At 32.7% G+C, this 13412-nt stretch overlaps 1 protein-coding gene across 2 annotated transcripts; it reads left to right on the forward strand.

Annotated features, from left to right (window-relative positions):
* The first annotated feature begins 698 nt into the window (after window positions 1-698).
* On the forward strand, window positions 699-11420 carry LOC104892915 (uncharacterized). Of its 2 annotated transcripts, none has more exons than XM_048644809.2 (4): window positions 699-871; window positions 1011-1196; window positions 10601-10747; window positions 11175-11420. In XM_048644809.2, exons 1-4 carry the CDS (start codon window positions 791-793, stop codon window positions 11328-11330), a joined length of 570 nt encoding a protein of 189 aa, XP_048500766.1. In that variant the 5' UTR covers window positions 699-790; the 3' UTR covers window positions 11331-11420. The 2 variants fall into 2 exon arrangements, with proteins under 2 accessions (XP_048500766.1, XP_048500767.1); XM_048644810.2 differs by having other exon boundaries at window positions 704-871; window positions 1035-1196.
* Window positions 11421-13412: the final 1992 nt, after the last annotated feature.

The raw sequence follows: 13412 nt of genomic DNA on the forward strand, positions 1-13412 counted from the left end.
AATCGCACAAAAAATACTGTAAATTCACTCGAAAATTACCTGTGAAAAAAAGATGATTGGTTGTTCTTGCATAAACATCATCTTCGCAACAGATTTGAAGAACTTCGCTGTAGATTTGAAGATTTCGCAACAACATTGAAATATTCCGAACAGATTTCGAAGATGAATAAAGGAGAGAGAAAGGAGGTGAAGGGTTTGAAGATGGGGAATCAAAAGTAACGTGATTTGTTTCCTTAGCTGGGAGCAGGGTTTCAAAATGGGGGAATCAAAATTGGGCCAGTAAGGGAGTGAAAAAATAAATAACCCAACCAAACATAAAATAAGGGAGTGAGTTACCTCAATCCGTTTCCAAGGTCAAAATATTTCCATCCAAACGGGCCCTTAATGAATTAACCTAAATTTAAAATGTTTTGAGATAATGTTCCACGCTTATAGCAACCATGTGAAAGCTTCCATAGTTCGTGAATCTTCTCAATCCAAACTACTAGTAGTAAATTCATCCATGCCTTCTCGTCCATAAAAAAAAAATATAAAGAAATCATCCATGCCTCATAAGCAGCCACATTTATTTCCCACATCGTGTAACTGACTAATCCATTACACATGCCCTTCATTTTTCAGTCAACACTTAAATCATGCAAATTTATGTGCAACTGTACAATCTTCTCATATCTTTTTATTCATAAATATCCTTTTAAGTTTTATCTCCAAACAAAATGATATAAAATATATTTCTTCTATATATGTCCCTATGTAAAGTATCAGAAGCACTGCTGCAGAAAAATCAATAATGGATGGAAGTCTGAAAAAATCACTATCTTCAAATTCCATGCCTTCTCTCATTTCTAGGCTTGATCACTTGGATTCTATGGTAATTCAGTTTCTCATATACATACTTATATATCATATATTTTTGTTAGGAAAGGAAATAAGGCGGGTCACATGAATCATATTTACGTTATTATATAGTAATTATTATACTTTTGTAATTTTATGAATCATGATGAAAGATTATATTACATACACTTGTGAAGATGAACTACTTGGACGGTAGGAAATATTCATCAGCAAGATGGGCAAACGATGGTGCTGTTGTGAAGAAAGAATGCGTGCCATTGGACTTGGCTCTCAAGGAGGCTCAATCTAAAGGTTCAATTTTAGAGAGGATTACGTCTCTTGAACAACAATTAATCCAGGTAATCTCATTATTAGAGGTATTACTATATAATCAACCAAGGAAAGTCTCATTTTTGGATTTTGTTTAGGTTGGCGATATATTTCCTGTTATGCCTCAACTTTGATTTGTCCTTGATTTACACTTTGTTTTGCATAATTAACATCAGTTCTATCATTGGATTGTTCAAAAATTACTTATTTCGTACTAGGATTTCGTTAATTTGAAGCTTAAGCTGGTTTCAGATAGAGCATTTAATTCTCATTTGATTTAATGAAGCAAAAATGTGACAAAATCCAAAACAAATGAAGAAGAGACCACGTTGCTAGAATCTTGTTTAATACCACGTACACCTACTGCATAAGAAAATCTCCTATACATGACAATCTTCAACTATACAATATATCTGGGCTATTGATTAGTACAATTTAAACGGGTTAACTGACATATATGATCATATATGTGATTGCTAATATAAAGTACATTGGTTGTAAGGAGGTTATTGTTTATGGTAGATAGATACCGAAAACGCAAATGGAATTATTGATAACACATAGATATTAGATAGTGTATGTTTTTAATGTAGGGACGAAAATTGGTAACAACTATAATTAACTTGTTTGATAACCGTTGCATGAGAAAATCACTGCTCTAAAGTTGAATTTGCCCCGTAATAACATACGGACTCTTAGCAATCAACCTCCAGGGATACACGGTTTCTGCCTTTTCAGTGTTGGTAGAAAAGCAGATTGAGAACGTTCTTGAATATTGCCCAGAATATTAGAGGAGAAAGAAAGCAGAGAAGAAGAAGAGATTTTTGTGTTTTCTGTATCTCAATGAAACAATAAATGACCCTATTTATAGAGAGAGGAAACCAGAACGAAATCATAAGGAGGCTGAAATCGTGGGAAAAATGGTCACTTAGTGGGGAGAATCATGGCAGCGGTTATGGAGAAATTAGAGAAACGGTAACTTAAACATTGAATAAAATGGTCATTAATCTGACAAGGCCTAAGGCCCAAGGCCCTGGCCCTGGCCCTGGCCGGACACCGCGTGTGTGGTAACTCTAATCACCACATACCCACTAAACGTCTCATTACTACACAACTCAAAGGGTAGAGGAATAGTAATGGTTATAAACCTTTACACTTTCCTTTTATTCTTTTAATGTGAGACAAATGACTCTTTATATTCTTTTGAAGCAAACTTTGAGTTTCTAAGACAACTTTATAAACTCCAACATTTTATTCATAGATATTAGATAATTAGACAATGTATGTCTTCAAGTCATACCATCAAATGTTAAGGTTTCCAGTTCCTTCAATATTAGAATGGTAATGGATGATAGTATATGAGGCGGAAGTTAGTGGGTTTTTGATTTGTGAGGCAAAGTTTATCTTTGATGGAGATGTTTCTTTGGGTGATATTGATATGGCAAGAGAATATGGGTTTGACGCAGATGGGTCTACTTTCTTTTCATACTCATCATTACAAATTACAAGTATTTATTTATACTCCCTCCGTCCCAAATTATTTGCTACATTTGCTTTATCACAAAGACCTAGGAGAGAGTGGGGACCATTGTCATAACAAGAATTAACAAAAAAGCAAATAGGTAAATTGTGGGACCTATGTGCTATATATGGAAATATTTACAATAAACCAAGGAGGGAGTGATGGCAAATTTGTAAATAAAGTGTGGGACCTATGTACTATGTATGGAAATATTTGCAAATGTAGCAAATAAATTGGGATGGAGGGAGTACTACTCTATGTCGCTGTTTCAACCGACTTAATGTTGCTCACTACACTATCTAGATTCTGCACTAATTTTCCTAGGACATTCTATGTTTGACATACTTTTTCCGTTTCACAATAAATGAAACATAAAAAAGTGGGAAGTTACCGATGAATGTAGAAAGAGAAAGTTGGGACCATGATAAAGTATAGTGATGAAACAAAAAAAATTGTGGTCTCCTCTTTATTTTTGGTCGCATTTTTGTAATAAAAGTAAATTTGTTTTACCATTTAAAGTTTGGTTGCACTTATTATGACTACTTCAAATAAGGTAAGTGTTTCACTTATTGTGAAACGAATGTAGTAATTACTAAAAAGTTCCTAGCTAGAGTTTTCTAGTTAAATTAGGTATTCTTATATTCTAGGTTTTTCTAACTATTTAGTGATAATGTTTTAAACCCCCCCTTAATCAGAAAAATCTTGTATTCCGAGTTGTTTTCTGAACTCGATAAATTTGACTGCTAGAATTGCCTTTTTGAATATATTTGCGAGTTGTTCTCCCGTCTTATACAATTGTAGCTCGATCTGTTGTTTATCGACCAGTTCTCAGATGAAATGGTGTCGTATCTCAATGTGATTCGTTCGGCTGTGAAAGACTAGGTTCTTTGTCATGGCTATTACAAACATGTTCTCACAATAGAGTTACTGGTTCTTCTTATGTCTTTATAGATCATCGTGAATTCTTTTAAGCCATACCGATTCACATGTCGTACTTGAAGCTGTTAAGTACTCCGCTTCTGTTAATGACAGAGATACTATTGGTCGTTTCTTTGATGACCAAGATATGGCCTTGGTTCTCAGTTGGAAGACATAGCGACTTGTACTCTTCCACACGTCAATACTTCCAACCTAATTGTTGTCTGTGTATCCTGGAAGCTTATGATTCTCCTCTGTCTCGTACAAAATTCCATAATTTTATGTTCCTTTGATGTGCCTAAGAATCCTTTATCCTACTGCCATATGAGATTTACTTGGCTCCCTCGTGAACCTTTACACAATGATTATAACATGAACTATGTCTAGTCTCATGTGTGTGAGATAGATGAGAGAGCCGGCCAAACTTCGATATATTGATGCATTGGCCTTTTCCTTACCATCATTCTGATAGCCTTTCGTGAAGTGCCATTGGTGTAGCCAATGGCATGCATTTGGTCATCTTGAACTTCTTAAGTAAGTCGTTTGCGTATTTCTCTTGTCGTAGAAATATTCTTATTAGGCTTTGCTCGACTTGCATGCCAAGGAAGTACTTCATGGCTCCAAGTTCAGTCAGTTCACATCCCGACATTATTGTCTTTTTAAATTCTATAATCATTTTGAGATTAATGCCCACGTAGATTAGAGCTTTACTTATAGAGGCAATATGTGAAATTCTTGTGCTCCTTGGGCCTTGATATATAGTGAAGGCTCACTTGGGCTTTTTGTGAAGTGATTTTGGAGAAGATAGCCATCAATCATGCTATTTCAAGCTCAGGGAGCTGGTTTTTTCCCGTCAAGGGTTTTAGATGATGATATACTTCATGTTCTTGGCCTTCGATGGCATAACATTGATGTTGTTGAATATATACTTCTTCTTCGAGTTCCCCTTCCAAAAAGTGGATTTGACATCTAATTGAAATACTGGTAATTTTAATTAAGCTGCAAGTGCTAGAATTGACCTTAATGTCTCAATACGAACTACTGGAGCATATGTCTCGTTGAAGTCAATTCCTAGTTGCTGAGAGTAGCCTTTGCAACGAGAAGTGCCTTGTATTTTCGAGTGGAGCCATCTTCATTGTACTTGGTTTTAATTGTAGACCCATTTCAAGGTGATAATATATATCTTTTTCTCCAGGTCTGTCAGCTAGCCCCCACATGTTGTTCTTTTCGATCATTTTGATCTAATCATTCATGGCTTCAATCCATTTCTCCTCTCGTGCTAGATCTTGAAAGCTTTGTGAGTCGCTGGTGAACAGAGTCATGATAGCTTGATTGCACTAAAAATCTTCCAAGTAGCTTGGTGGTCGCCGATCTTGTTGTGAACGTTGCAGTGCTAGAGTTGGCCTTTGAGAGCTTGATTCTTATGTTGGACTCACTGTCTCGAGGATGTTGCTGGAAATCTTGGTGATGATGGACTAGAAGATGGTTGCATTGTCGGATGAATCAGGCCTTCATCTTCACTTGGACTGGTGGAAGAAAATCTGCTTTACGTGGTTGAGGTTCCTTCTCCGTCCACATCTATTGTGCTTCTTCATCCAATATGATGTCTCTTGAGATGATTCACTTTTTGGATTTGGGCTGATAGAGATAATTTCCTTTGGACCATCATTATATCTAATGAACATACATACATTTTCCTCCTTTTCCATCAAGTTTTTCCCAATTTTCTTTCGTGATGTGGGCATATGAGATACACCCAAATACATTGAGGTGCTCCACTCTTGACTTACTCTTATGCCGAGCTTGATAGGGTGTCTTAGCCTTTACTGCTTTCGTGGGAGATCTATTGAGAACATAAATATTTGGTAAATTCTTAGCTTGCATCATACTGGCCATTTCAATTTTTCAGCAATAGTTCTATTTTTTTCCTTCCACAACAATATCGTTGAAGTTTGCGCTTACTGTTAATTATGTTTTAATCCATGCTCCTTGTAGAAGATATTGGATTCTTTACTTTTAAATTCTCCTTCACGACCAGTTTTAAGAATTATTATAGAATGACCACTTTGTTTTTCTATGACGCTTTTAAATTCCATGAAGTGGGAAAATGTTTATGATTTTTGCTCCAAGATATAAGCCCACATCATGCGAATGAAATCATCAACAAATAATAGAAATTATATTTTTCCGCCAAGAGACGAATTTTTGGTAGGGCCTTATATATCCGCGTGAACATGCTCTAATAAAGTTCTGGCTCTCCAAGATGAAGTAGAGAATGGCAATGTATATTGCCATATATACACCCCTCATATATTTTTCTTTCATTTGTTATAGGTGGAAGCCCAATCACCATTTCTTTTTGTGTTAATCTGTTAAAATTTAGATGCCCAAATCTTACATGCCACAATATGGATTTAACCACTACAGAAGCCAGGGCAACATTACGCTCCAATTGCATTCTTAATGGGAATATTTCATTACGAGCCATTTTGAGTAGAAGTAATAAATTTCCCTTTTTCATATCAAATACGAGGCATTTTTTAGCATCAAATGTCAGCATATAGCCTCTTTGGATTAGTTGGCCTACAATTAATAATTTTGTGCATGCCCGGAGACATAGAAAACTTGGTGAATAAATTTAGACGAGCTGTTTCTTGGTCTAACGATAATTGTCTCCCTTGACAGCAACATCATGGTTGCTTCCATCGCCGAGAGTAATTTGAGCTTTTATATTTCCATATAGACTAACAAATGATTTTTTATTGTCAGTCATGTGGTTTAAACAACCAGTGCCGATATACCATATATGATTTGACTTTTGGTGAGAATTTAAACATGTATGAATAATTGATTTGTAGGCTCCTTTTTTTTTTTGTAAAATTGACATCTTTCTTTTTGCTGGAAACAACAATCTTTTTCAAAATGGGTGTGTTTTTTTGCATCTTTAATTTTACACTTATACCGACAATCTTGTGTATTATGGGCATTTTTCGTACATAAATTACAATGGAAGCCACATTGATTATTTTCTCATATTCCTTGATTTTAATAAAAAAAACATTTCCTCCGACCACGGTTTTATGATGTTCCTCCTTTTAGCAAAATTTTTACCGTAACCATTTTTGTTTTCATTTTCGCCAAAATTGAAGAATTTTAATTTAGCCTGAAATGCTTGTTCTAGTGGATGTTCTATATATCTATCCATTATATCTTCATGTGCAAGAAGGGAGCACATTAATTCAATTAAACTTAATTTAGATAAGTGTTTATTGGACCATCTATAGCAGCCATTATGCGATCATAATTTTTGGGGGGACTTATTGATATTAAGTCATAACATAAGGATGAGTTAGGATGTGATTTATAATATTTGTTACACCACTAAAACACTCTTGAATTGTTTCATTTTCCATCATTAATAAATTATTAAAGCCTCTCCATAAGGATTGAAGTTTAAAGAGTATTACCTTCTTGTAACTCCTATATTTTGTCTTTATGATAACCCAAGCCTCCTTAACTGTTATAGCAGCCATAATAGTAGGGAGAGCTCACCACTTGAGTTAACCTCAATTCCCCAAACATCAATGGTCTTAGAGATCTATTTTCACCTTACAAATACTCATTATGCACAGGAAAGTAGGATATAAAAGAAAATACTCAAATAGTAAGGAATATACTACCTCCATAATTTTTTGTTCTTTTCAATTGTTTTTGGGAATATTTTGATGAATAATGGTTAGTAGTAGACTATAGGTTTAATGACGTATAGTTTTATGAAAGGACTAGGTCCGAACAATGTGGAAGTTATGTGCTGATATTGAAAAATAGGCCATATTTTGTGTAATGAGAGAGAGAGAGGAGGGGGAGGGGGAAGTTAAGAGGTTTAGGTTAAAAATTAGAAAGATAAGTAGTAAGGTAATTATGAAAGAACAGCCTAGCCTAAATAATATGGAGACTTTGTGCTAATGTTAAAGATAGGCCTTCTCTTCTGTGTAGGGATGGAGAGAGGGAGAGGGGGGGGGGGGGGGGGGAGCTCATGGGTTTAGGAAAAAAAATTAGAAAAGCAAGGAGTAAAGACGGAAAGTACTCAAGTAGTACATAATATAAGTGAAAGAGTGATAACATGACTGTTGTTTAAAGAAAATTTAGTTCCTTTTTTTTAGAAAAAAGTTAGGCCTCGTTATTTTGTGTTCAATTTTGGATTGCTTCAGGATTGGACCCGTGAAAGGATGACTAATATAAACAATATGGAGGCCTTGTTCTGATGCTAAAAAATAGGCCCGTGTACAATGAGGAGAGAGAAGGAGGAAGTTCAAAGCTAAGGACAAAAAGAAAGAGGTAAGGAGATGGGGAGAGAGAGAAGAAAGTAAGGATGGAAAGAGAAAGAGGAGATGACAGAGAGAGGAAGTTCAAAGGTTCAGAGAGAAAATTAGAGAAATAACAAGGAGTAAGAGAAAGAAATAAAGTACTCAGGTAGTACATTAGTGAATGAGTGATAACAAGGGGTGTAAGTGGACTGCGTAAAGTTCAAAATTCAATTCAGTCTAGTCCAAACTTGTTGGACAGGACAAGACTAAAATGTTTGGTCTGGACTCGAACTCAAATTTTTAGATCCAAATATTTCGAATAGGATTTAGACTTACCTCGTTGGAGTTAAACAAGTACAATCCAGTTCAAAAAATATTTTAGCATATAAAATATATATATTATATATAATGCATATTAAAAAAAATTCTTTCATTTTGTTGAAATTACGGACCTTTAACATTCCCGCTCTATATTCTTTTACATGACGCCATAATTTTCACTTAGCTTCCAAAAGTCCAAAGTGAGAAATGAAAAGACAAAAGTTACTTTGATCCTTTTGGCGCCTTTTGTATTTTACAATATGCATTTTATAAAGTTTGGATCGGATTTGGACTCAGTTTCTCGAGTTTAAAAAACTTTGAATTGGATTTGGATTTGGCGCAGTCCAATCCACTTACACCCCTAATGATAACGTGATTTTGTTGTTTTAATAAGAAAATTTTGAGGGCCCTTTCAAAATAAGGCCCTATTATGTGGCTATTTTGAGCCGATTCAGGATCCGACATGTGAAAGGAATAGTAAAAGTGGGAATGACTAAAAACAATTCTGAAACGAAAAAGATAGATAAGAATGAATTAGCAATGGCTTGAAGAGATAAAGGTGAATGTTTAGGTTTTTCTTTGGAAGCTAAGGTGTAGAATTGTTTAGTTATCACTAAATGGTGAACTACGCTCATAACAAGGACCTCAAGTTTGAATTGTCTTATCATTAAAGTGCTAAAGTTTCAAAATCAGATAGCTAATTAATGATTTTAAATTGGATATCAGATTTAATGGAGTTAATAAAGTTACTTCAACTCCTTAACAAAAAAAGTCATTAACTACAAGAAAAAACGCAAACTTTCTATCTTTTATTTTTATTTTCTTTCTTCTCTTCTTTTTTTGCATAAAACAACTAATAATAGCTAACAACTGATATTATCAAATGCATTTATAAACAATATATGGTCAAACAAACATAAAAATAAGACTAAGGCTATGTTCACTTCACCTTATTTTTGCGTATTTTAGATCTAATTAGATCAGATCAGATCAGATCATGATTACATTTAAAAACTCATTATTACTATTAATACTATTAATTACTAGTACATTTGTTCAAAAGGATTATTATTGTTGTTGTACTTGTTAATTATTAATATTGGTAATTATTATTAATCTCGTTGTTATCATTATAAATGTCATTGTTATCATTATTTTAAGTTATCTTGTTGTTATTAAATAATAGAAAATTAAAAGTCACGTGTTAAGAACATAAGATTGGCGCAAAAAAAAATATATATAAAATATGATAGCTCAAATTAATGACAATGAAACTACTAAGTTGGGATTACATTTCAAAATAAGCTAAGTGCGAGATATAAATTATACCTCTTCCTACCGAATTCCAAATCTCTCTAGCTATTTGAAGTTGCACGCTATCCATTTTTTTCTTGCGCAAGTCATAGTTGTTTGTATATTTTATTTTATTTTATATGGAAAAAAAAGTTGAGTCTGCCGACTTCTCAAGTGTGAAACATTTTTTTTTAAGGGAAAGTGTGAAACATTTTATAAGTGCTCTTATAAATTAACGACTTGGGTTATATAATAATAATAATTATTATTATAATTATTGTTGTTGTTATTATAATAATGATAATAATAATTATTATTACTTATTAATAAAAGTTGTGTAAAAGTTGTGATAGAAATAAAATGATAATAATAGTATAAATAAGATCTTATAATGTATTGCATAATAATGAATTACAAAGTAATAATATATTTTATAAAAGATAAGATCTTGTAAATCAGATTAGATCAGATCAGATAAGTTCAGATCAGAAAATTTCAGGTGAACTAAACATAGCCTAAATAGTTATTTGGGAATTTTTTTAAAGAAAATATACCTTCTCCACTTTTTTTTTAAAGACCGAACAGAAAATACAACCATGGAATAAAGCATTCATGGACTCACTACCAAACATTCCTAGTAAAGGCGAAGGATATCTTGCCCTATTGGTTAAAATTGAGGTGATGTGAATGATAAGTCATAGATTTGAATCTCCTCTCGCCTTTGTACTCCATACTACCTTCGCGGTTCCAATGGATAAAAAAAACACTCCCAGTAACGCTTTACACTCTCCTCGAAATCCCTCCACTTTTCTTTTTGATTTCTAATAATAAGTTCCTAAAGTGAAAAATTTGTTACCATCAGTTTAGTTATAATCAGTTAGTAACTAGGCAAAGATCGTAAAGCTAGCAGGCAAATAGCAGCTTGTAAAACAGTGACACTATGACACACATTATCTTTAATTAGCAAGAAGTTTGCTAAACATGCTCCAACATCAATAGTAAACATTAGTCCAAGTTCCAATTCTGACTTGTGTTATGATAAAACTTATTCTAATTGCATTACATATTTCAGCTATGCTTGGACATCGAATCTGAAGGTGGGTCTCCATCAAGAAACTCTCAAAGGGAGCAAAATGCAACTTCTCCCCTTATATCAAGAAAAGGATTCTCCAACTCGTTTTCCAGATTTAGGCTGTCGCATCTTAGCCACAATCAAAAGGTACCAATATCCCAAGGTTGCATGCCCAACTTCACATCTAAATTTCATTTTGTCCAGAAAAAGAGATTTTCTGATGTGAACTAGTCAACTCTGGTAATCTTCAGTTCAATTTGATGAACTTTATAGTTCACATAACAAGTGATAAAAACATGGTGGTTCCTATGTAAAATATGAAAAAAGAACTCATATATGAATAGAAATTTTCCATAAATATAATGCGAAATCTTATATGAAACAAAACAATAATTTGTTATTTGTTATGAGATATAGTAACTTTTTATTTTAAACGATGACTACTTGTGTTAAAGATAAATGTCTAATGCCTTGTGGAAAAGAAAAGGTTTTGCTAGTCTATCCTATCTTATATGCATAGGACTTGTTGGAAAATAAAGAATTTAATCTTGATTGAAATTAACTTTTTATACAGGGTACAAAGAATGAAGAGCATGATACCAGATTAGAGCCTAGCAGTGAAGCTTCTCAAAGGAGGAAAAATATGAAGACTAAGGATGAAAAAGCTTCTCCGAAACAAAAGAAAGTAGTCCCTTCTAGTTTGTTACATTTGAGATTATTGGGTTGCTGAACTTTGGCTTTCATTCAAGCCTTTTTCTTCAAATAAATGCTACAAATAACTGTAAGTAATTTCAATATTTTGTTAGACCTTTCTTTTAAACCTTTTCAGCCCTCTTTCCAGGGCCAATCCAAGGCCCAAACACATTGACTACCAAATTGATGTCATGAGGATTTGAAACCCAAATAATTGCCCATGTGTGGTTCATTGAGGTTTCCCATACTCATATACTGATAAATACTATAAATTCTGTAAAAGTAGTTTAGCTTAAGGGTGCCATCAAAATATTGGGGATGTTTGTTATTTTAGTTGGCAAATTTCATGTGGGCTGGCGTTCATTATTTAATCATGCCTACATCTTTGCCCCCTATGGCTCTTTGCATACTAAAAAGTAAAGATTGACACTATAAAACTCATATTTAAAGCGTTTTCTCACATAAATCCCATTTGTGATCTATTTCTGATAATCCCAAATTGGAAGTAGAGACTGAAGTATTAAAAGCTGGTATGTAGAAAGGAGAGGTCAAAAAATTAAAACCTAATAAAAAAAAGGGTAAGAGCCAACTTTCAATAGATATCCGGTCATTTCATACCACTATTTTGTAATTTTTAGAGTGAGGGATAGCTTAGTTGGTTAGAGCTTATCTTTCGATTCTGGAGATTTTGAGATCGATTTTCATATTTTACCCTTGTAGCCTCTCTAACACACACGAAAAAAAGTTGCAATTTTAAGACGACAAAATTTTAGATTTATGATATCAATCACTTATATATCTCTATTATATAAGGGAACACCTAAGGACTTGGTGTCCCTTGAAATAGTTAAATATTTCTACATAAAGAAAATAAACTATAAATAAAGTATTGCTTTATAGTATACTAGCTTTGGCCCGAGTTTAGCTTGGCATACATAATATATAGGATAAAATTAGATATTGTTTAATTATATATTTTAAATTAACTTTTCACAAAATTGGTTTATCAATTCAAGGAAATTATCAAAAAAATATTTATAGTATTTTTTATATAAAAAATTTTATATCTTGTAATGTCTTTAAATGATTTAGGCTGAATTTTTTTAGTGAGAGACGAATATGTGTCATCTTTGGATTTCTTCGTTAATACCTTTTTATATATACTTACACAAGTTTTTGGATCCGTGCATAACGCACGGGAATTATTTAATTTATTAAGTAGTTTTTCTGTTCCAAATCTATTAAATGCGATATATTAGAATGCATGCATATAAAGTTGAAAGAATACAATATGTAAAATTAAATTATTAGTTGTTGATTTAAAATTATGATATTGTATTCAGTATACTTAAAAATTGAATTACTACACAACCCATGTGTTGCACAATTATGATATATGATACCCATGTCATATCCTTGTTATAGTGTATAATATAAACCATCCAAAATACATTTTGCTAATGTTGTTTATCGTTTTCTTCTGTTTACTAACAATTTAATACTGAAAAAGATTTAGTGCAAAAAAAGGTAATATACCAAGCTATATCCTTATTATATCGTACAATATATCATGTTAATTAAATTTTACTAAAGATGTAATATAATTTAGGAAATGATTTTTAGTATATAGTTTAATAATATAAAACCTCTACCTTGCATAAGGTAAGTTAATTAACTTTGTATAACTATTTTAATTTAAAATAATTTGAAATTGGCTTATAACATGTGATTGTCGCAATTATGACTTGTGACTTAATTGTAATAATCAATATTGATCATATTGATTAGGTCGAAATTGGCTTACAACCCATGAGTTTGTTGCACTATTATGACTTGTAACTTATGGCTTACGATCCGTGAATTGCACTAGTAAATTTAAAATACATAACTCATGATCACATTGATTATGGTGATCCAAATAATTTCGTCATTTAAAGTTATCGAACCTGTCCAAAATTTTGTTTTATAAATTTAAGATTTTAATATGTTTATCTTAAAAACATGATGTCATGTTAGCTCGTGATTTAAATTTTTATAGTTATATCATGTATTAAAATATTCAAAAACAAACTTATGACATGTGAGGTCAGTGACTAATGTAGTTAATATCATGGTGGAG

The sequence above is a fragment of the Beta vulgaris genome, chromosome 5, assembly GCF_026745355.1.
Source record: "Beta vulgaris subsp. vulgaris cultivar EL10 chromosome 5, EL10.2, whole genome shotgun sequence".
Lineage (NCBI taxonomy): Eukaryota > Viridiplantae > Streptophyta > Magnoliopsida > Caryophyllales > Amaranthaceae > Beta > Beta vulgaris.